Source organism: Zophobas morio, unplaced genomic scaffold (genome assembly GCF_036711695.1).
Source record: "Zophobas morio isolate AGI-343-1 ecotype UQ-CSIRO unplaced genomic scaffold, CSIRO_AGI_Zmor_V1 ptg000012l, whole genome shotgun sequence".
NCBI lineage: Eukaryota > Metazoa > Arthropoda > Insecta > Coleoptera > Tenebrionidae > Zophobas > Zophobas morio.
This window is the reverse complement of record NW_026972117.1, coordinates 28,932,248-28,957,197: the sequence shown is the minus strand read 5'-3', so window position 1 is coordinate 28,957,197 and position 24,950 is coordinate 28,932,248. Positions and strand designations below refer to the sequence as shown.

At 31.5% G+C, this 24,950-nt stretch overlaps 1 protein-coding gene across 8 annotated transcripts in view; it reads left to right on the top strand.

The window, feature by feature from the left end:
* The window catches only part of LOC135128153 (WD repeat-containing protein 47), an 86,022-nt gene that overhangs the window by 50,102 nt on the left and 10,970 nt on the right, over positions 1 to 24,950 (top strand). For 6 of the 8 annotated variants that reach the window (XM_064055044.1, XM_064055043.1, XM_064055045.1 and 3 more), the window contains one exon: positions 23,312 to 23,505. In XM_064055044.1, coding sequence (XP_063911114.1) covers positions 23,312 to 23,505 — 194 coding nt within the window. Of the gene's footprint in view, positions 1 to 7,674; positions 7,962 to 17,993; positions 18,642 to 23,311; positions 23,506 to 24,950 lie in introns of those variants that run through there. The other 2 variants (XM_064055050.1, XM_064055048.1) reach the window with 2 other exon arrangements.

Sequence of the window (24,950 nt, the reverse complement as noted above, 5' to 3'; positions counted from 1 at the left end):
CTCATGTGCTAAACTGTTTTTTCGTTGGATAAAATTCATTTTTATTCACTTATACCATAAATAGCTATTATATTATTAAAAACGGAAATTGTTTTATATATATTGTAGACTTCATAGTCGAAATAAATCAGTACCCACTAGGTAAATTTTCTACAAATTTAAGGTATGGCTTACATGGCTATAAACACATCGTAACTTTAAATCAGTTTTTCTTTTTTTTTAACGAGAACCTTTGCATATCGAAATTAATAAAGGTGTTCGGAAAGAAGTAAAAAATACTGGGATATAGAGATGATCGCGACGAGCTGCTTCGAAAAAACATAGTCTGTAGCTGGTCCCAGACCAGGATTTTCTTAATTATTCAATTTCAAAATTAAATTTTTAAAATATCCCAAAAGTTATCATACTAAAAAATTGTAATATTGACAAATTTGCCACAAAGTTTTTGGATATAGAAGATTATCTTAAAGAGCTGTTTCGAAAAATGTATAGCCTGTTGATGACTCTAGGCCAAGATTTTCGAAATGATCGTGTAGGTAAGCGAAGAAAAATGATCGAACCACCATCTCCCACTTGTCGGGCGGGTGGGTACCTTGACCACTAGGCTACAGAGCGGCTTATCTTTACTTCGCTTGTCTAGCTATTATTGTGCTGCCACACTCGCTTTCAAAATCAAATTTTTAGAATTTCTCAAAAATGACAATATTCCATTTTGGCGATTCTGGAAAAATGTTTGGAATATTCAACAAAAGAGGATGACAACGGAAAAAACTCAAATCTTTAGTAGATATGACGTATACTTGTTATAATACATATATATTTAACAAATGCGTGTGAGAAAAAGATGTTTTTGCAAAGCGTTGAATCTGGAATCCGGATTCAAGGTTTGTGTATGAATGTTCTATAAGTCCACCAACTTCTCAATTTCTCCCAATAGCTCGAATGGCAACATGGTCTGGAATTTTTAACAAAAAACGTAAAGAAAGTTAGGTTAAGTTATTTGTTTTGTGAGATCTGGAAACGTCTGGTTTTCTAACTATAATCTGTGCTTGGAAGGCCCATTCAGTCAGTCATTTCCTTTTTGCGAGGCAGGTTTAATTTTGAATTTTCTTGGCGCTTGCGTAAAATTTTGTTTTGACTTGACAGAGGTATCAGTCTAGTTCTGCTACCGGCATTGTACAAAAAGTAAAATTAAAAAAACGTGCGTTATATGATTTTAGGAACAAAATTGAGATTACATATCACCTAGAGAACTAATTTCTGCAAAAGGGTAATCCGTGTGTACACTTATTTATTCTACTACTACTAGATTTTTTTAGTTCTAAATTAGTTAATAGTACATTATGGAACTAGTGGATGAAGTTGAATTTCAACGGCGAGAGTGATTTTTTCACACGAGCGAGTGCAACGAGCGAGTGCGAAAAAGAAACTCGAGCCGTTGAAATTTCTTCATCCGCGAGTTGCATATACTATTTTTTCTAAGAAATTAGGAAATAAATGTTTGTTTATGGTAGGTATTTTATTTTTGAAATACATTAACTGTAATAGAACAATTTGTGCAATTATCACCAATAATATTTACACTTTTATCGTAAGTATTATTTGAACTTGTATCTTTGTTTAAACTTAGTTGGCTGCTTCCTGTATCAATAACTGCACTTGTATCAGATTCGAAAATGCCGCATTGGCAGCATTCAAAATTTCTTCAGAAACTTCGTCAGTCTCACTCATGTTCATTGTTTTCACTTGTGTAAACTAGCAGTATTAAACGTCAAACACTAACGGGTCGTCCAGCCTAGGCGTCATGATTTTCGAAGCGCGCGAAGCGGACGGTGCGGTCGGTGCAGGCGATACGCGACACGTTTCGCTAGCTGCGAAACGCTCAGGCTGGACGACCCGTTAAAATCGTAGACGGCCGAGTATTTTTCCACTAGAGGGTGAAATGAAATTTCATCCACTGCCAGCGATGGGAAAATGACAAACTTCAACCTTAATGAGTAGAAAAAAATTAATCTCTTGTTCCATATTTATCCACTACACAAATTGTAAGCACGTTTGTTTCAAAATCTTATTTTATGGTTGTCAACCACTTTATAAGACGTTAAATACAACGCCTAACATAAAAATATATTACATTCTGCACCATATATTACAGAACAAACCATATGATTTTTGTTCTTTTAGGTTCGATTTTGGAACCATTTATCAGTGTTGTGCTTAAATATAATGAATGAAGTTGGCGGAATAATTTTGTTGATATTCATCTTACTCTTTTATAATAGAAAGTAGAGTGTTTTATGTGCATACAAGGCTCATTTTGTTGATTGTTTATATTTGCTTTGTCCAATTATTATGATTTTAACATTTTCTTACACCTTAAATCATCACAAAATACCCGTACAAAACTAAAATTAGGTTGAACTGTATTCACAAGAAAAAATGTGAAACGTTGCAAATGATACATCGTTCTATAACAAAATGTCAGATTGGCACTACCCGCTAGCTAATTTGTACAGTGAGGGTTTGCCATAAACGTGAACGGAACATTTGGACAAATTTAGATTTCCTGTGGTACTTTGATGTGACCATCAATCATAGATATTCACCGTTTAGGATTGTTTCAAATTCGCACTATCTATGAAAATCTGGCACTTTAGTTGGCAGCATTGTGAATTGTTATAATAAATTTATTTTAGGTTATAACTGATGGCAACCGAACATTGTTACCAGGAATAAAGTAGCCAAATTAATGACGGCACTGACAGTAAGGCGAATATTGAATAATAGAACGTCATATAACAGGACCTGACGCCAACCTAACAAAAAAATATCTTCGCCTACTGCGTTTGTAAAACAATCGTGAGCGGCATATACCGTAACATTTCTAACAATTTTCAGGTTTTTCTTTTGTGCGATCGATCTATAGTTTTTAAATTTTATCCATTTTTATCCGTTCGTTAAATCTTTTAAAACATCATGTAGTATTAATAAATACCGCGTGATCAGAAGTGACTGGTGGCAGTACCTTTCAAGTAAAAATGTGCACTTTTTTGCGTTTACGTTGGTATTACGGATGTATTTCTCTGACAGATATGTCAATCGTGACGTGCGATTTAGGTTATGTTTTGGATACATCTTGTAAATTTAAAAATGTCAACAGTCTGGCAGTCTTGACAGCTGACAACGGGAAATTATAGAAAACATCATGGTACCAGTTTCAACTAAAAATGCAAGATTACCAACAGACTCATTCATTTCTGCTTACGCCGTGTATGTGTTATAAAATGGTTTTGGCACGAGTGAAAATCTAGTATGTTAATGCAGACCATGTTGTTGTTAGATGACTTCTTGGTAAGCGGTAAACGCTAAGTTTAATGCTTTAAGGTTTTCGGGAAGTTTAAAAATCCTTGAAGTTAATGAATTACATCGGCATTCTGAAGCAAGTTTGGTGTCGCGAACTGTGGATTCGTTCTTTTGTATAGTACACAGGTGTAGATGGAATCTAAATTGTTATGGCGTTTAACTTCGATGCTACAGTTCCCCTCGCTCCTCTTTCCGTGTTTAACAAGAAATTGCGAATATATAGCAACATCCTAACGATAGTTTACATATGCTGTCTGTACATCTGTCTATCCTGTTTACAGTTATCAAAAAATACAAGAAAACGTAAAACAAATTGCAGTTTTGTTTTATATGTACCTTATGTTCAAATATGCCATGCTTATGTGGCACTAGGACGTGATGTAAAAAAAATGATGACGGCTTGTTGAAAATTTTGCTAATTTTGCACCGATGTATTGTCTTAACGGTACTAAATATAAAAGTTCTTGTTGTAAACACTTTATTACGACCACTAGTTTAGTTTTCGTGAAAACGCGTCAACCCGAATACTTTTGCTGTTCAGTTTATTATTTACCAAACATACGTATATAACTTACTGTAAAAGTTTTCAAACATTTCAGTGATTTTCATGATGGGATGACTGAAGTCTCCACAAGGATCTGTTTTAGGACCGGCAAGAATTTTTTTCTACGCATCTGATATTCTTCGATCCAGCATTTTGTCTTGTGCTGTAGATAATCACGTTCCAAAAATATTTCAATACCATCTTAAATTGAAATGAGAACTAGGAATACCACATAGTAGATCAAAAGCAGTATGTTACATATTGGTAAAAATAACCGCGAATTAAATTGTAGAATTAACAGTATCAGTGCGTCCAATAACCTGGGTATATTAATTGATAAAAATTTACCATTAACGAATCATATATTAAGGCAAGAGAAAAAAGCCAGTTCATAAATTTTACATTTTATCAAGGTCAATTTTTGGAGTTTCCGAAAATGTATTCTGATTTCCCAGTACAGTGCAAGATTTAGAAACTGAAAAAAAAAACGGAAACTTACAACATGGTGCTTTAGTGTCAGAAAACTCTGATAATAACAGAAGACTGTGCATTATGAACTACCTTCCATGCCCCCTTTAGAGTTTCATCCGTCCATACGCACAGAGACAGCAATAAAAAATACGATCAAAACAATTCAGACTTTCAAAATTAACGGTAATCTGACAAAACAAAAATTCTGTTAAAAACAAGCTTTCAAAAATCCCTGGTTGTCTTTTCTTAATCGTGTTTTTATTCCTCTGTCGGTATACAGGGTGCTGAAAAAATAGCGTACCAACTCTATAACAATAGATTAGAGAAAAAATAATTTAAGAAGTTCTTGAGCCCAAATGTAGAAAATATAGCCCTTCAAAATTTAACTTTTATTTTCATAATTTCGCCATATTCTAATTCACCACTTAATGTTGGCTACATGAAATCAATTAGACTTCCAATATTCAAAATAATTTTGGAGTTATCTTGTTTTTATCCATTGTTTTCTTCATTTAAAATATAACAAAAATACTTAAAAATTGTTTAGGATCAATTGGACAAGTGTGGCCAGTTTTTAGAGTTTTTTGATTTATCGGTCTAAAGCAACATTTTGTTTCTGTAAGTGAACGTCAAATTGACGTAAGGAATTTTTTAATGATTTTTCCCGAACATAGCCTTGTGAACTTAACTATGTAACGTTGAGTTGGTGTGCCATTTTTTCAGCACCCTGTATACACGTACAAGATCTTAAATTACAAATACATATACAAAACTCACTTGACATACACCTTGTAAAACTTGTATGGTTTAAGCCAAGCTACCCTTATAATGGACCCGAACCGCAAGAATTATTTATGTAAAGTTTTACTAGTTATATGTGAACTGAGTTAAGTTATACAATAACCAGTTTGGCTTATAAGGGTGCTTTGGCTTAATCCGCTTAAGTCATAAAAGTTGTACAAGGTGTATGTCAAGTGAATTTTGTATATGCATATTTTATAAATATATGAAATTTTAATGGTAAAAAGAAAGGTAGTCATTATTTTCATTTGAGAGAAAAAAATGAGGATACGGGTTTTTATTTAACAATACAAAATTTTAAAACAAATATCAGAAAAAATTCTTCCATACATGTAATGAGTGAGCTAAATAAACTGCCTATGGAAATTATCAAATCCGAAAACAATCCAAAAACCGTTTAGGCGAACATTAGTCATGGCAATGAATACTGATTACTTCTATTAAGCCACAGCTTCATGGACATCAGTTAAAATTTGCAATAATAATAATAATAATTTTTCTGTAAGTACTTTGTCATACTTATTTTTACAAGTTGTATTTTTTTCTTTTAGTCCTACAGTAATGGACAGATCATTTCGGACATTATTTTGTTGTCATTTCAAAAATTTGAATGTAGTCTAGGCTTTATTGTCACATCATTGTTTTCAGTGTCAAAAATGACAAAATTAAAAATGTAGGGTTACAATGCTTACAGATGTTTCACACTTTGTGACCTCGTCGTCGAAAGATTTTCTGGGCGCGACTGCATAAAACATGTCTTAATAATTTTTGTAATATTTCATGCTTAATTTTTTTCGTTGAATACATAAAAGAAAAAATTTTTTGTTTATTGTGTCTTTATAAATTCTTTATTTTCGTTTACTTATAAGAAAATTACTTATACTACTTACTTAAGTAGCTCAATACTGTAAATAAGCACAAACATTGCAGACTAGATAACCAGCAAAACACGACTGTCAGAATTGGCCTACACATTCATGTAGATCTCGTATCTGGGTTAAAGCACTATTTTACTCCAATTAAGAGTTTAATTATTATTTAACACGTTAAGACCCGGTTTGCAGACGCACTTAGTCGCGCCATTGATTTAATCATTATTGGATTGATCAATCGTGATCAAATTCAACCAAATTTTCGCAATCACGGGTTAATCGCACATTAAATTTTAATTCAAAGTAAATATAAATATTTAACTTGCCTACTTATTTACTATTAACTCCATTCAATAAATATTTTAGAAAACAATTGCAAGACTTTAAATTTACTCATACATCTTTCAGTGCACCACAGAAAAAAACAATTCCATTACTTTACTCTAGAATGCGATACATAGTTCTTATAAATGATCGTAACCCTTCATCTAATGTTTTTGTTATTACATAAATACACTGACCAGCAAAAAAATCGGCCACCCTGAAAAATTTCGCAAAACCACTTTAAAAATGATTAATTTACTAGTGATCGTTATTTTATTAAAGAACCATTCACTATTGACACATGATGCACAAATTAGCAAAAAAAGAAGACAAATAAACGCAAAATTAAATTTAATTTTCACGCGATGTGTGGTGAAAATTGAAAATTTTTAATTGCAGACAAAATCTCAATATTGCTTAAATCATAATCAATGTCATAAAATCCTCTAAATGATCCATTCAGTGCATATGCATTAAGTCAAGGACGTTACCTTCCCTACATTACTATTGTGCCTTAATTTAGTCCTAGCAAATAAGCTAGCGTTTGAGACACGTCCACAGTATGTTAAATTTTGCGGTGCTGCTGGCACTTCAACATGTTCGAGTTACCCAGTATTAAACTCATTTCGCTGTGAAAAATGAAAGAGTATTTGAAAATAAAGTAACTAACTTTGCATTCTCATGTAGCATTAACAAAATGTCAATGTAGTCACATCTTAGTCAGACTCAATTACAAAATTTAGTGCATAATTATTATTTACTGCAGCTTTTCTCAAGAACTTATCTTTCACGTTGATTTTGCGTCGACACAGATGTTGCCATAAAAATAATAAAATTTTCATCAATTGCAAGTGAAAGGTGATATCTCATCTTACTATTTCTTCATTGTTATTTTGTAACCACTTGGCAGCGTACTCAAAGTGAGAATCGTTATTAAACTTTTCCACATTCATGCTGTAAATGTAATGTAACAATGTAGGTCGTTGCATAAGCTATTTATATTTACTGCTCTCCCCTCAGATGCCATAAATTCGTTAATTTCGATGATCTCTTTTTTAACCACAAAAATGCAAATGTGAAGTGGTTTATTTTTCTCGACACTTTCCCGTTAAATTGGCCAATTTCAATTATTGATTTGTAACATTCCATTAGAAAGTATATCTAATTACTCGTTCCTATCATTGACGGAAACGTTAAAGACACTGCGACCGCAACCAATAATTCAGTTCATAGTAATTTTCGAAAGTAATTTTTATACATTTATTACTTGCTTGTTACAACCTGGACGTTTTACGTTCAGTTGTCGGGCATATGTCTGCATAATTGGTGCTTTTCTAATTTTGTGCCGCACGTACATTTACAAAGAAGATGAAAAGCTTGTGACACTTTCCATTTTCTCATGATTAATTACGGCTGATAGTATACATAGTAATATGGATGACCAAGATCAAATTTCACGAGGTGAACGCGAGAAAAAACTCGTTGATCCACCGCCAGATGCGGACTCAATGTGCGAATATCTTCACAGCGAATCTAAAATCGAAAGCACGCCTTCCGAGGAAAAAACTGACGAGAAGGAAGTTGCGGTAGGTCGTATTAGATTTCGCTATTTTATTTTTTTATTTATTCGGTTTCGTTAAAACAAAGTCACAAAGGTGATTATTTTTTCGATTTTTATGCATTCCGAGTGCTGAACGAATGCCATTTCCAGATCACTTAAATCCGGAAACGTGACAAATTTTCTCCTAACGGGTCAGATTAGCTTTTTCAGAATAAATGAAAATACCAGGAACGGAAAATTATATATCAACAAAAACAACACACGATATTGTTTATGTGGAATATACGTATAATATACTTCCAATAAACTTGGACCCTCACATTTGAAGAAGGTTTGTCAGTTGCCGTGTAAAGTCTTTAGTTGAACATCACGATTGATTAAATCACAAGGTTTGAAGTAGTAAAAATGCTTACGTCAATTGTTGTCATGCATAATCAGGATCAACTGGAAACAGATAAAAAACTTTCTATTGTGTTTTTTATGTTTTAGTACAAAACTGTATTAATCGATTATTGAGAGAATAATAAAGTTTACGGGTATTTGAATGTAGTAAAGAAAATCTCTCCTCGAAGCGAACTAAACATGATAATGATAACTTTACAAATACATTTGCAATTTCTTTAACCTTATACTGTGTTCTTCGTTATTGAAATACATGTTGATTACATCATTTATAATCACCTTGTGTACGACAATTGATATACTAACCCAAATTATGTACATTTTTAATTGTTACAATTATCTTTAACTTTATATGTGTCTGTCAGGTCAAGATTGTAAGACAAGTTTCTAGCGGTGTATGAGTAATTAACATTGATAAACCTGTGTCGTAAAAAAGCTTGTTATACAGGATGACTTAGTGCAAAATTTTCTCATCACAGTACCATTTGTTTACAAATTTTTGTTAAAAAACTGTGATGCTAGACAATGCTAAATTAAATAGTATTTTTGAACACTTTACCACCCGTAGTCTGTTTGTATCCTTAAAAGTTGGTTGATACTAATGTTAACAATAATTTGCCGCAATTTTAATGGTATCTGTCGAGTTTGAACTAATCAAGATTAGGAATTAGGGCGACTGATTACTTCCATGTGTTCTCGACGTTTTATGACCCCTAGAGTACGAAAAAGTAGGCATCCCGTTTCCGTATGTCTGTGCGTCGGCCGTCTGTCGTCTCTGTATAATCATCCCCACCAACAATTTGATGACGTCACCTCGTCATCTTGCGTAATAAAGGGTATCTAAATTTTATAAAATAAAGTACTCTTGTACTTATGGTTTATGAATCGCAGATTATTAATTATAAGAACACACAATTTTGTACAACTTGATTGAAAAATTTTTAAACAACAGCATTCACTAAAAATAAATGTTCAATAATGGAAGCTGTATTAATTTTAATCCCTTATAAAAAAATGGTCGAAGTTTATTTTGACATAATTTCCCTCAACAAGTCCAACAAACCGCTTTTTTGAAAAATTATAAAATTAGATTATGCGATGTTTGTTTTGTGATAACCTCTATAAAGTAAAAACTAGCGGCATTAATAAAACCTCCGTAGCCCCACGCCATGGGGGCGTAAATTGCAAGTGGTTGTGCTAACGAGAAAAAATGGCCTCTTAGAATAATAAGCTGTAGCTTCGAACGTTTGTTTATACATTGGAAGAATGTCACGTAGAAATTCGTTTGATTTCAATGAGTTTGTCGCCTCAAAACTAAGGACTAAAATTAAACCACAGTCGAACAAAATGTTCTGAATATTATTAATAAAATTCTTAACAAAGATGTGCATCCTGATGCCTTAACCACTTGGCCATAGTCTCTTCTAGCGGCAAAATGTTATTATACTGTGTTAATTTTTTGTTGTAAACATTTAGTCGTTTAAGGAAAAAACTCAAAGGGGATTCGTACACCACAAGTATAGGAGTCTATTATTGTATAATATTTAAATCATTTTAAAATAGAATTGTTTGAAATGACGTCATCAAGTTGTTGGTGGGGATGATTAACCAAATTTTGGTTAGCATTTAACTATCTACATAATATTCCTTAATATACGTAGAAAATTTCACAACAAACGGTTCAGTAGTTTCGGAGATTACATGTATAATAAAAATCGGCACACACCAGACAGACAGCCAGAAACGGGAGAGTACTTTTTTCGTACTTTAGTGGTCATGAAACGTCGAGAAAACATAAAAGTTGTTATTCGTCCGATGAACTCGTTTACTATACTTTCCTAGCTTACGCTCAGGAAGTAAAAATGAAGAATAAAAAATATTCAAAAATTACATCGTGATCATTCTTTGTTGCTCAAGTTATATTTTTATATCTTATCAAATTAAGAAATTCCATTCGAAAATGTGAGAATGCAGTAATGTTGCACTCGCCTACATTTAATAATAATAAAATAATACTTGCCCACAATAATATTCAGAACGTTTTTGTTCTATTGTAACTAGTAATTTTATTTACCTCCTCTGTTTGGAGGAGACTGGTTAGCACGTGCTTTAATAAAAAGTTATTGTTTTTTTTTCCCCCGTTGGTGCTTTAAATAATGTATGTGACATTGTTCGTGCCTGTGCGGACTGCGCCCTCCGTGGCACAGGCACTGCGAGGGTGTTATTTACGCCACAGCATAGCATACTTCTTTACCCGTGCTTTTACAGTCCATAGATATCTTTATTTTAACTTTTAGGGGCTGCCATACAAAATAAATGAAATTCCCAAAATTATTCTTTTCTTTTTCTTTCGTAGAAGCTGTATTTTTTCAGATGTACACTCATGCTCACGCTCACATAAATCCCGTACAATGACAATCTAAATTTATATACATGCTATTTTGTATTGATTTTGACACTACATAAAAGTGAGGTTGTACCGGATTTATGTGAACATAACTGTACTTTAGGAATGAGAGAAGTCGCCAATTTTTTGCGCATGTAGTGCTAGATATTTATTAGCCGGACGTATTTTGGACTATTTAATATCGAATATGAGCTCACCGAAAAAGAAAGTGAAACGTCCTACTGGTATTAACGTTAATGAATTATGGAAACATAGAAAATAATATTTATAAGTTATTCTAATCATATGCGTTTTTTAAAACATCTTGAAAAAACAAAAAATAGTTATTGATGATATAAATGTTAAAATTGAGATTTTATTTTGTAGGTGTGGATAGCGAAAGAAGTGAGCTCCCCAACTACACGAACAAAATAAAATCACTCTTAACATGAATATCATACACTATTTTTTACAGAAACACTGCAAAAAGCAACAAAAACGCTTAATTATTGTTAATTTTTACAAACGAAATTAACAACATGGGGTAGATGTGACCAAATTATTTTACATAAATTTTCATTTTAAATTATGTGTTATATTATTTATTGATGGAAAAATTACCCTCTGCAACTATAAACCTGTTGCTACTGTGGCTTTGAATACACATGAGTGTAGTTTTTGTTGGGCTCGTAGTCATTTTGTTCCATTAAAGTATAATTTGAAGTGAACAAATGTGCAGACACTAAACACCAATTGTGTACGTTGTTTTTTACAATTATCTCGGAAAGGATTCAACCAATTTATCTGCAATTTTGGCAGGAATAGTGCAATTTTTGGTTACATTTCATGTATCAAAGTGAACGGATGTATACTTACAAGTAGTTGATGTCATTTCAAATAAATATTAAACAAAGTAGTGCTGTTGAAACGAAATGATTTTTCTGCTATAAGGTCGATACATTTTATAATATTTTAATTTAGATAATCGCTACCACCACCAAGAATAAAATTCATTAACTCGTTGTTCTGTGCTGATTAACTTATTTACTTTACCTAAAAGACGTGTCTTTGATTTATTATAACATACTAATGACCAATTAAATTAAATTTATTTATGGAATTAAAAGTGCAAAACTATAATTCCTTCAATAAATGGACAAGGTGAAAGGCAACTCCATGAATGCATAATTACATTAAGATATTGTTCAAAGTTTTTATATCGAAGCATATTCTGCATTGCAATTACACAATTTTGAAAGGTCAGCAATGATCGTTTCTTATAATTCTGTAAATGAGTGAGTTCAAGGTATTAGTGGGTACTTATAATCATGTCCCACTACACATCTCAGAAATTTATTTAATTTAAAGTTACAGAACAAAAATTCATAATCGGCAAAACCATACATTATACTGGTCAACAAAATGAAGCTTTTGTGATTGTCAAAAATGATGTTGATTATTAAACTGCTTTTAGATTTTCTCTAATACGTATGATTTTTTAAAATATGTAAAATAAAGTATTATCTTCACAAGAATATAAACTTATGTTATAAGTCAGACATCGATAATATGACGTGCCAGAAAAAATTGATTGTAAATTAATACCAGCATGTCAAACTTAATAACATGCTTCTATTATTTCTCTTGATTATTTTTGGTTGTAGACTAGTGTTATCAGTTGAAGCTTGGCGGGAAGTAAATGGCGAACAGGGGCGGATTTCCAACGAATTTAATAGAGGTGTTTGTAAGAGTCGCGTACAGTAATGGAATATTAACTTGTTTGTGTTTGTAGGTCGTTATGTTAGTAGTTGACTTTCCACGTCATGAAATTATTTTGTCTCTCAGTGTTTAGCCGAGTGAATCTGACGATCAATTACCTTCCTAAGTAGAACTCCGAGATTTATGCAGATTTCAAAGCTGCACGCGTCCTCGGCGCAAGAGATTTTCAACCATCGTTGGTCTAAATGACACTAACAGATCCGGCCATTAACGCACAAAAATACTCTTTACAACAGTTTTGTGCTTATAAAAATATGAAATAAGGATTTTTTTTGCAAACCGTCCGTTTAAAAAAATTCTAAAAATCACAGCAGTTGTTGCTAGAAGAGTTCATCCAAATTGTTGTATTCTATAGCAAGAAAATTTCACAAGTTGTAACATCAGGTTTTTTTCTGAAAGGATGAAAATTAGATTCCAGGGAACGGAAAAAACTACTTTAGACCATAACGAGCTACCACTTTCGCCTTACAGAAAAAAAAAGACAGAAAAACCTGTTGCTAACGGGATCTGTTTCACTCCTCCGGAAATCGTAGATTTATTCACAATTATTGATACTTTTGTTTCATTTGTTAGTTAACTCAGACACTGATACTAAAATCATCCAGTGTTTACTTTGAGGTATTTGTCCGTTTACTATAAAAACATCGATTGTCGCAGGACCAAAACCGATCCTGTTAGTAAGGGTGTTTTTCTGCCCTTTAGTTATTTTTAGCTTATAGTGTGTTTCGCACTACCCTAGTTAGCTGTGCCAAGGCTATGAAAATATGCCAACATTTTTAACGCTGAAGTAATTCTCTTCTTAATGATCCACCTTTGTTAATTTGGCCTTATCGTATCTCATTTCGTGTAGTTTTCGATGACGTATTTTAAGGTTATTGGTTATTATTAAGATAGAAAACAAAATTTATGCAAAGAAATTAAAATTGAAGCGATCGATTCATAAATTACGGGTGGAGAAAAATGTTACAGCGCAGATTCCGACTGAGATTTACTTTTGTTAGCGTTTCATTATTTTCACGGTAGTCATGTAATGCACCAAAAATTTCAAAGTAATCGGCTCGACAGTTTTGGAGATTACTTGTCTTACAGAATTAAACAGACAGAATGACAAAAAATACCAATCATGGATTATCGTGTTGTACATATAATAATAAGTAGACAAATAATCTCCGAATCTATTGGACCCATTGTTATTAAATACTATACGTATTTTACAAATATCGTGCCGACGCTAACCAAAATTTGTCTAATATCTCCACCAACAATGTGATGGCGTCACCTCAAAATTTACCATAGAAAATGTTATTTAAATTTTAGAAAATATGAATCTGCCTTAAGTTTTTACCCTAGACACCCAGAGGTTTGGAAAAAAATTAAAAAATTTAGATGTTTTGCCTGAATGCCGGGTCATTTCCGGATCTAAAATATTGCCAAGTCAACATAGTCCAGTCAAATTAGCAATCAACCTCGGAATGAGAGATAATAAGCTGAATTTTCGTATGTACCTTCATTTTAGCGTTCTAAAAGTTGTCTCAAAAGTCTCATAAAATCTCGTGTCTGCGTCGTAAGTTATTCAAGGTCAAAGGTCAAGAAAAACAGTTTTTTGCGATTATCTCGGTTTCTATTGCTCCAATGATGTTAACATCTATCATCATAATTGTAGAGCACAAAATTTGGGACAAATTTTATTTGAAACATTTTTTGATGCGCTCAATCGTTTTTGAGATAGAGGGCAGTGAGCGCGCAGCGCCCATCCATACGTACTGTAATGCAATCAACCGTGAATATCTGTGAATACTACCTTGAATTTTGAAAAATTTGTATTATTTATCGATTAATACATTGTATTTAATAACATTTTACATATTTTCAATACATGCATTTAATGATAATGATATTTACCTACTTTGTGGAAATAAATACTCTTTAAATGAAATACTTATTGTAGGTATATCTTAATTTATTGAAAGTAGATTTTAAGTAGAAAAATAATTAAGTACTTTATCTTTCAAATGTGTAAGTTTTTATATATTAGATAATATATTATACTTATTATATTATTATATATTATATATCTAAAAGTTATATTCATTTTTCAAAGTAAATTTTAAGGAAGTAAAACGAGTTTATTTTAATTTTATCTTTGTTCAGTACCTGTACATTTCTTACGATTGAAATTGAATTGCACTGAAAATCTACAAATCTTTAATAATTTAAAGAACAAAAGTATTAATTTTCTTCTTCTTCACCATCATCTTCTTCTGGACGTTCGGGAATTTCTGTTTCATCGTCATCATCTTCGGTGCCCTGAATCGTTGTTTCCAGACCTTACAGTTAATAATCATGATAGAAAAATAAGTATTTAAAACCTTACACATTTTAAAGATATAAATAAATTGAGATATAATATAAATATTTCATTAAATGCGTTTTTAATTACACAAAGTAGGTAAGTATTATTCAATGAATATGTTGAAAATATGTAAAATGTTTAAATACAATGTATTAATTGATAAATAATACAAATTTTTCAAAATTCAAGGTAGTATTCACAGATATTCACGGTTGATTGCATTACAGTACGTATGGATGGGCGCTGCGCGCTCACTGCTCTCTATCTCAAAAACGATTGAGCGCATCAAAAAATGTTTCAAATAAAATTTGTCCCAAATTTTATGCTCTACAATTATGATGATAGATGTTAACATCATTGGAGCAATAAAAACCGAGATAATTGCAAAAAACTGTTTTTCTTCACCTTTGACCTTGAATAACTTACGACGCAGACATGAGATTTTATGAGACTTTTGAGACAACTTTTAAAACGCCAAAATTAAGGTATATACAAAAATTCAGCTTATTATCTCTCATTCCGAGATTGATCCCTTTTTTATCCTAAAATGACTGGACTAACATTCGCCTAGCTGGAAATACTAAACACGGGAGTCCGTTTTTGGTAAGAACTTAAAAAAAGTTGTTTTAAATTCGAATTTCACAGGAATTGTCTATTTCTTAGTTTGAGCATGGAACTACATAATTAAATCTATATAATAAAGGTTTCTACTTCAGAAAATTTTTAAAAGCTTGAGCTTTTCTCCTAAATTTTTAGATTCTGTTTCCAGGAGTCTTTCATATGAAAACACCAAACTTTTGAATAAAAAAGTGCGCCGCATGATTTTTTTATTTTGATGAAAAAAGTTGAGCATGATTTTTTAAAAAACCGGTATGCAAAACTGTCATTTATTTTTTTAGAAACTTCGCCTCCCATTGACACCCCTTAGAAGTCTGAAGTTGTGCTATTTTCAAACTCTGCTAATATGGGCTATAACTTTGTTTCGATTACATGTATTGAAGTGATTGTTATTTTATTTTTCTGCCTAAGAAGTGTCTTTCAATAATAAATACAAGTACATACCTTATCTGAACAAGTCATCAATGCCTGGTGGGCTACTAAAACTTTGTTAATTTTCCTTATTTTGGTGATTTTCAGCGGGCTCGTGTACCAACCCTATTGATCTGAGAGAGTTGATTTTTTCAGGCACTTAGTACTCATACAACAGAAAATGTAACGGAAGTTTTAGTTCCTGGACCATCATTTTATGGGAGAGAAAACTACATGAAATACATATATGTAAACTTTCAAAAAACCTACTGTACGCTCTGAAATCGTTATATTGAGGAAAGATACAAATTTGAAACTTTCAGAAAATATAGTCCCTACGTTTATCTTTTCACGCCAGTAAGTCCTATTTTGTTATTTTCGCCTCACTAAGAGATATATTTTTTTTAATAGCCTTAGAGTAAATGCACGTACGTTTCTAACAATATATTTAGAATTCGGAAGAATTGTTTACACTAGTACTATTTATTAAAAATAAAGTAATATTTTCAAGACATATATCAAAATTTGAAAACATCATCATTTTATTGGTGTAGAAAAATTAAAACAAAAAATTGGCCGATGAAGAAAAGTACAATAAATAAAATCCAACTGTTTCCCAAAAATTGTAAGATTAGGTTTTGGAAATTTTATTTTTTTATGATAACCCTTATAAGTTAAAGTTAAGCAAAATTTTGTTATAAGATTTTGATTTTTTTTTTTTTCAAAAATCCGATCTGGAACTCAACACGTATTCATAAACTACACGTGTAGGAGTATGTGATTAACATAGGAACTACATTTCCTGAAAGTTTCAAATTTGTATTTTTTCCTCAACATAATGATTTCAGGGGCCAAAATAGGCTATTTTCGAAAGTTTACAAAATTCGAGCATATTTTTCCCGAAGAAAATCATGATCCAGAAACTTGAAACTTCCTTTACATTTTCTATTGTGTGAGTACTAAATGCCTGAAAAAAAATTAACTCCCTCAGGTCAATAGTATTGACACAGAACACAGCTGAGAGGCACCAAAATCGTCAAATTATAATGATTAATGAAGTTTCAGTAGCCCACCATTCATTGGTACCTGTTCAGGTAGGGTAATTATATTTATTATTGAAAGCACCCCTATTAGATAGTCAGTAAAATAAAATTATGAACATTTCAATACGTGTTATTAAACAAAAAGTTAAAGCGAAGTTTTAAAATGACTTGAGAATTCTAATGGATGCCAATCGAAAATGGAGCGTTCAAAAAAATTAAATGACGGCTGTTCATATTTGTTACCTAAAAGATCACCCTCAATTTTTTCATCAAAGTCAAAATTCATGCGGCGCACTTTCATCAAATGGAACGACCTAGTACGGTTTATTTGTTTATTTCTTAGTTTTTATAGGAGTAGATCAGATATTACTCGTCTTAAATATTACACATGTTTTTAAATTTTAGTATTGTGAAATTTAAAATTTAAGAAATGTACCAAAAAAGGTACACTTTTAATACCGTTGTGACTAGAGTTAAAGAAAAGTCAACTAATTTAATTTTTAAAGTATTACCGGTACTTCTTGATTTTTTTCCGTGATTTGTAAAGCGGAAAAATGATTATTTTTTTGTTAATTATTTATAGTTTATGTCAAATGTTCTAAATTTCGGTAAAAATTTATATATATTTTTTATGGCTATCGTTGGCTATTTTAATTGTTTTCGAATTAACTTTCCTGTTTTCTATTTTTTTCGATCCCTATTTATTTAATTACACCCTCTGCGGTGTTATTTAGTACTTCGCAAATAACTACCCATTACGGTCGGAGAAGAGTTATTACTGTGTTCCAGTTATGCCCATACCCACACTCAACCGCGCTGTAATTTCTAACAATGTGATAATCAAGCTAATAGTTCCACTAGTTTTATTTTCTTTTATATTGGCATAATTAAGTGCCGCCGTAAAATTGAATATCCATTTTAAAGTGGAGTACCGCCATTAAAAGCTAATCTAGGCTCGTCGTGCCAAACAACAGCCTTTCGAAAAATCCGTTGTTTTGGAAACAACAGGAGAAATACCGTCTCTGGTGGGGCTCTTGAAGTAGGTTGATTATACTGCTGGCATACGCTTGAAGAAGTGCGCGCAGATGATGCCCGCCGATGGTCAGTTTCGTGTTTAAACCGGGTGTTGTGCTAGAAACTCAATAGTGCAGTGAACGACTTTGTTGTAAATAATGTGACATGGGTGATCTGATGTTGAAGCAAAAACCACCGAGAATGCCTCACTGGCAAAGCATCGACGTCCTTCCCAGGAAACCATGGCCATCCGGGTACACCCATCAAAGGATCAACAGCCCGAAAACGTTCAACTTCAGGCCCGCCGATCCACCCCCTTGGCGCGAGCCAAGCCCGTACTCTTATCAAGCTCCGTTTTATAATTACCAAACTAATGCCAAAAGAGATCATCATTTTTTTACCCCGTATTACCGAAACGCCATGCCGCCGCCTCCTAATCCCAATAGATTGTTAATGATCGATCCAGCAAGGAGGCGTTTCGATGTACGGCAAAATGAAGACCCTTGTCATTGTCGATCGAGATCAATGGAAGATGTGCGAATGGATGTTGTGACGACGGAATGGGAAGACGATGTTAATGGAAACAGAATTCCATTACGAAATGAGAAATTTAACAAATATACGAATCGAAGATCCATGGATAATCTCCTAGTGGACACCAATTTTTCACCACCGACGAAGCGAGCAGGAAGGCTGCAGGTTATTTTCTCTTTTTTCTTTGGCGGCGACTTTCTACAAATCAGTTCTGTTAAACTTGCTTAATGAATAAATGTTCCAAAATTGGCTATTTTACGCTCCAGTTAGTACCCATAATAAATACGTTAACACACTTTGCTAATTCTAATTGTAGAAAAAGGATTAAAACTCGGTTAATCAAGATCACACTCCGCTAAAGCTTTTTATTTTCAAAACCATAAATTATGATATTGCTAGTCATGAAATAAATTGAAACTTTTAGTTATTACTTTCAGTATAGCTCGATAGGCAAATGTATATCATTATGATAGTGCAACTAAATACAAAAAAAATGCAGTTGTTGAATGATTTCAGTATCATCAGTGTGCAACATCATACAGTTCTTATCGTTCTCAAATAATTTCGTCAGTATGTGTTAAAATGATTACAACTACAATAAAATACATTGTTTACTAATACTAACACTGACAGTGAAAATTGTTCTTGAGGATATTCATCAAGGTAGTTTTTTTTATTAGCATATTCGATAATAATTATGCGGAAAAATATAAATGACTTTGAACTTTCATTTTTAATTCGTTATCGCCCATTATAAGAACTTCCATATTCTCACGATAGTTCCAACTCTCTCTAATAAATATTTCAGTTAACAAATAACTGAATGAAAGGGAAATCAAACAATAGTTAAAATTAAATATGATCTTAGAAGCAACGCGTCATACTTGTGCGGGTTTGGTTGTTCTGTAAGTGGAAAAGGTGCTTTAAATTTAATGCAAGAATAACTTTGCTAATTTGACCTTTTGACCGAATCTTCATCATACTTGGTATTTATTATTCGTGTTTTCCGACTGCACGATACTTTCGCCTTCAATTGAGACTTTCGCTTTTTCAAAACAGCCAAATAATTAAGCGCAAAACATTGCGTATGATGAATTATTTGAATCTTGGCAGATTTAGGTACTAGTTTTCGTAAACTAAATTTCGCTACTTTGATCGCTTGGTTAAAAATGTTTTGTTAAATAGCCGAATTTTTTTGTTTTATTTTGAGTGAATGAAATTAATTAGGGGAAATAGTGAATTGATATCTTGATGAAGATAAAAAATTAAGTTGTGATGGAAGTGAAAGTAACAATAATTTTTAAAGTGGTGAATTCATTAAATCGTAGATAATATCACTCAAATTATTTTATTTCCTAAAGTCGTATCAGTGGGCGTGTGATGTAGTCTGCATTATTTATCACTTTCTTTAAAATAAAAGTATATGTAAAAATTCTTTTATTGTTTTTTTTTTTTTTTTGATAATTATTCCAACGAATTTTAACGAATTTTTTCTTTGTGTAAAAAGTCGTTCACCAATAACAAAAAACGATACGAATAATAATTTAACAGTTTTATTACTACGAAATTAATTAATTACCTCTGCACCTTCTGATAGATGCTTGCAATTTCACTTATAATTTGTGATAGATTGTGTTTTAGATACTGGGTGACGATTTAAACGACAAAAAGCTATTATAAAAATAATAATCAATTTTGCTGCTTTCTTAAGAAAACTTCCTTGTTCTAACTCAAATAAAAAGGAAATTGAAATTAAAAAAATGCAATGTTCATCTTAATTACACTTTGCTTGATACACAACCTAAAACTTAAAGAATTCCTAGTACTTCTTGTAGAATGTTTATAAAAATATGAACTTGTAAAATTGACCTGCCAATAATAAATAATAAATAACGGTTATCCTCACAACACCGAAAAACACACAAATATTTTTTCGCCAACCACGCCTAGACAAAGCTAAACTTGCGTGTTTTCGGTGTTGTGGGAATAAACGTTATATTAAATATTATAGCGCACCGAATGATAAAAAAAACTCCTGACTTGCCAATGATTAAATGTTCCTGGTAAACCTCAATTGTGTAGCTTAAATTTTCAGTAAGTTATTTTGATTAACAGTAACACAAAACTGTTAATAAAAGTTAAACAAGTTTATTATAAACAAATCAAATTATTTTTAATCAAAGAATATACTAGTATATGATACTACGATACGTCTGTATTCAGTATTACAAAGTACTCTGTATCATTGAAGACTTGTTTGACTAATTGTTGCAAAACGTCAATAAAAAACATAGATCGCGTCTTTAAAATAGCTCAAAGATACTTCGATTTTCAAAAAAAATTAAATAATGTTTTTTCTATTAAACAAAATATATACTGGGACATTTTTTTAGTTCTGAACAAACCCCATGCCAAGTTTCTGTGTTCAATTTTAAAAAACACAGGTCAATGGAAAGTATGCAATCAATGTTGATTTAAAATCTACGTTCAGAGCTAAAAAAAAGCATGCGTTAGTTGAGTATTGCAATAGAGTCTATCCGGTGAACGACTAATTTCATGTTTTCTCTGTTTCTTAGTTCCTAGAATGTGGAAAAGTAGTTCTTCCGTTTCCGCATATGTGTCAGCTGTGGGAGATTTTATCATACAAGTAATAACCGAAACTTACTACTGGATCGGTTACTGTGAAATTTTAGATTTCTTTAAGTATATCATGTAGTAAATATCATGCATAATATGCAAAATAGTATATAGAATTCTAATTTTTTAATCTGCCCTTATTTTTAGTATATGCATGCAGATTAAAAAAAAAATTACAATCGAACTTAGAGACAATAAAACGGATGACGTTGATATTATCCATATTAAAAATTTAATCTGCATACCAAATTTCACTACATCAATGTAGTGTGATTTGTTAAATAAAATTGTAAATCAGGAATCAGAATTCATCTCTTCATTACCTTCAAAAAACTCAAACTTATGTATGGTAACCTTGCTTGAAATTTTTAGAATAACATGGTCCTTTATCCCTATTTTTAATGACAAGTATGCGACTTATAAAAATCAAATTTATCAAAATAAACCGTCTTTGATTCTGCAAAAAGAACCTTTTTGAAACGTATAGAATTTATTAATACATATTTCATGATTAAAGAAGATGGATTTAAATGAATTATTGATATCCCCAAAAGAAGAAAGAAATTTACGAACATAAAAAAACATTCAGCAGAATATATTTGAACAAAATTTTAACTTCACTAAACTTTTCACATATAAATTGACTAATATTAATATATTAATAAAATTAATATCCCAGAAGTCAATAAAAATAATAACGTACAAAATTAAACGCTATTCCCCGCCTGTTAAAATGTTGATTGATTTAAAGTTACCATGAATTATTTTTTTATTAGCCAAGCTTTTAAAAAGCAACGGAACATTTTTCTGATTTTGTAGGTTTTTTATATCATTTTTTTAATACGTAGTTTTATTAGGTTCACTATTTAATAGTAGTCAATTATTTCCAATTTTTCTTTAAAAAAATAATGTGTTCACTAGAGCGACTTAAGTAAAATTTGGTAAAATGTTGCATTCGGTTATTCGGAAAGGTTAATACTAATCGAAATAATTTCATCACGTTCAAAAATGTATGCTTCATTATGTTTCACAAAATTAACGCAGTCTCACGTATGAAGTGAACAAAGCACAGAAAATGTTTTAAGAGAATATTATTTTACAAAATCAAATAAAGTGTATCATGAATGTTAATAATAAATATTGAACTCTATTTTTTTTTCTCAATTAGGTGTATAGTAAAATAAAAATTCACATAAATTAAAAAAAAATGTTAGGTTTTTTTTTTTAATTATAGTGTTTTCTCTTAGATATCTCATATCTGACACCCTGTGTACAAACATTTCAAAAATAATTGTATTACAAATTTTATACATATATCAGACATATTTTATTATTTCCAACAAAAGACTCTTAACACCGCAAATAAAATAATAATAAATACTCCTAATAGACTTGTAATTAATGTAGTTGGTCAAGAGTTAAATCAGATATTGTCGCTAATGGACATTTATATGCAAATAGAGAAATCACTTCTAAGTATAATGAATTCTCAGCCACAGAAACTTATTTAATTGCACTACTTTATTTACCGTTACTGTACCGAATTCATGATGTCGCATAAATCTTTCTTTCTAGCATAAATCGGAAGTAAGTGGTGAGGCTCAGACGGGTCAGTTATTAATCGCGTTGATTCATTTCAATAGGATTTCCTAAATAAAGAGAAAGCGTCAGATCTAGCGTATATTTAAAAGAAATCTAATGTACGATTGAATGAGTACCGATTTCCATGTTTTCCTTTTTTGTTATGTATACGTACTGTCTTTTACTACTTTTATCTGAACACACACCATAGTTGTGACACATTAAAAGAAAAAAATTTTGAACCAAATTTTTGTAGTTTTCTTTTTATGTACTGCCCTGTGGTCATGATAATAAAAACTGAAGCTTTCAAAAACAATTTCTTTCCCCTAGGAAAACTAGTTGTTTGTATTTGACTATGCAGTCACTTAATAAATAGTCGGTATTTTATTCAAACTAATTTATCGCTACTCTTAAACGTAAAAAATTATTTAAATTACTACTACTACGAGTATAAACTAATCACTATTATTGGTTGAAATAATTATTTTAATTGCATTCTTTGCAGAAAGATTTGTAACTGTATCTTGTACAGTTAAAACATTTAATTAAGTAATATTACATCGGCACGGTGCATTTAAGTCTGCAATTATTAATAAGCTGAATTTCTTTTTTTACAGCCTGACCCAAGAAATCAAGAACAGGACAACAACGACAGCGGTGGTACTAGGCCTAAGTTTGTCGCTGTTACCTCCTTAGAAGATGTTCAAGCTGTGCGGTGTGCAGAATTCCACCCTGGTGGACAACTGTATGCAGTGGGATCAAACTCGAAAACTTTACGAATATGTGCTTACCCTAAACTTGGTGACCTCAGGTATGTTGTTGTAGCATAATTTTTGTAATAGTAGCAATTCCTATAGAGTGCGACTAATGATAATGAGGAACGAATTAATTAAATTTCTTAATCACCTTTTGCGATCTTTGTATGCTATAATTAATGTTAAGATGTAATCATTTAATGCAATCTCAAATAAAAAAAAAAAGTAACTGCATATGTTTTCACACGTCTTACAAGCTGGTTTTTACATAGTGGACACATCTTTGCTTAATTTACATTACCATATTAGGATCAGATATAACAGATAATAATCTAAACGAACGTGGATTTTTTTCTAAAGTAGCAATTATCTGTTAAATTATGGTAATCATCGGGTAAATATGGTAATCACACAGTGCAGTGTCACAAAAACATACATTCAAGTGTAATGAACACATTGTAATAACTTTGCGGAACAGCTTCCAGGTTCTCATAAGCATAAGTGAAATTGTTTCAAACATTTGTAACTAGTCATTAATGCCACATGCTGACCACTGAGTGCATAACTCTGTATGAACGAAATTGGAATCTGTCTCTTAATTCTGTTCCTTCACTTGTTTGCAACGTTTCTAGTTTTTGAGTTGTGGCGTCTTCTACTTTTTAAAACGATAGATTGTTGTTTACATTTTTTCACTGTAATTTAGAGGTTCTTTTCCTTGAACTTAAAAGTTTATCTTTCATATTTCTAGATATTTACATTGTACTTGACATTAATAAAAATATCTCAAACTGTAATTAAAAATTAACGAATTAACGCAAATAAAAATATTAATTTTAATGTTTTCGAATTCCTAGAATACATTATTTTTTAAGATTAGAATAAATTGGTCATCTCTTTTTTAAATTTATAGATAAATAACTGGGAATAATAACCGTGTTTACATTATTTTTCGATAACCAGTTTCTCCTCCGTATAAAATGTACAATACTTTAATAAACACTGAAAATCTGTTATAAAAAAATGGATTCATATCCACTCATATTATACCAGTTATGAAGTTATAACCTTTCTCATGCCGTATCTAGCTACGTTAAGCATGCATATGCATAAATGGAGGGTGGTGGAGGATCATAAGTATTTAATTTCTGCTTTAATTTTAATAAAACGTTTATTTGAACAGTTATTACTGGTGTAACGTTGGGCTTTATTTTGGTATTGCTGAATTGACAGCACTCTAAAATTAGAACTAACTGTGATCAAAAAGAAGGATGAACAGTCAAAAGTTTATAACTTTTCTTTAAGTTTAGTTGTTAAAAAATATCTTATTTAAGTGTATTTTGTAAAAGTTGAATTTCTATCGAAAGTGTTAATAAGGCCATTGTTGCATCATAAAATCTCAAACATCAAATTTACTATTTACTCCGAGTTTTAGTTCAAGTCGTTAATAATAGTAGAGCTATTGAACTGATTGTTATCAAAATTTATTTGTATTTGATGACGT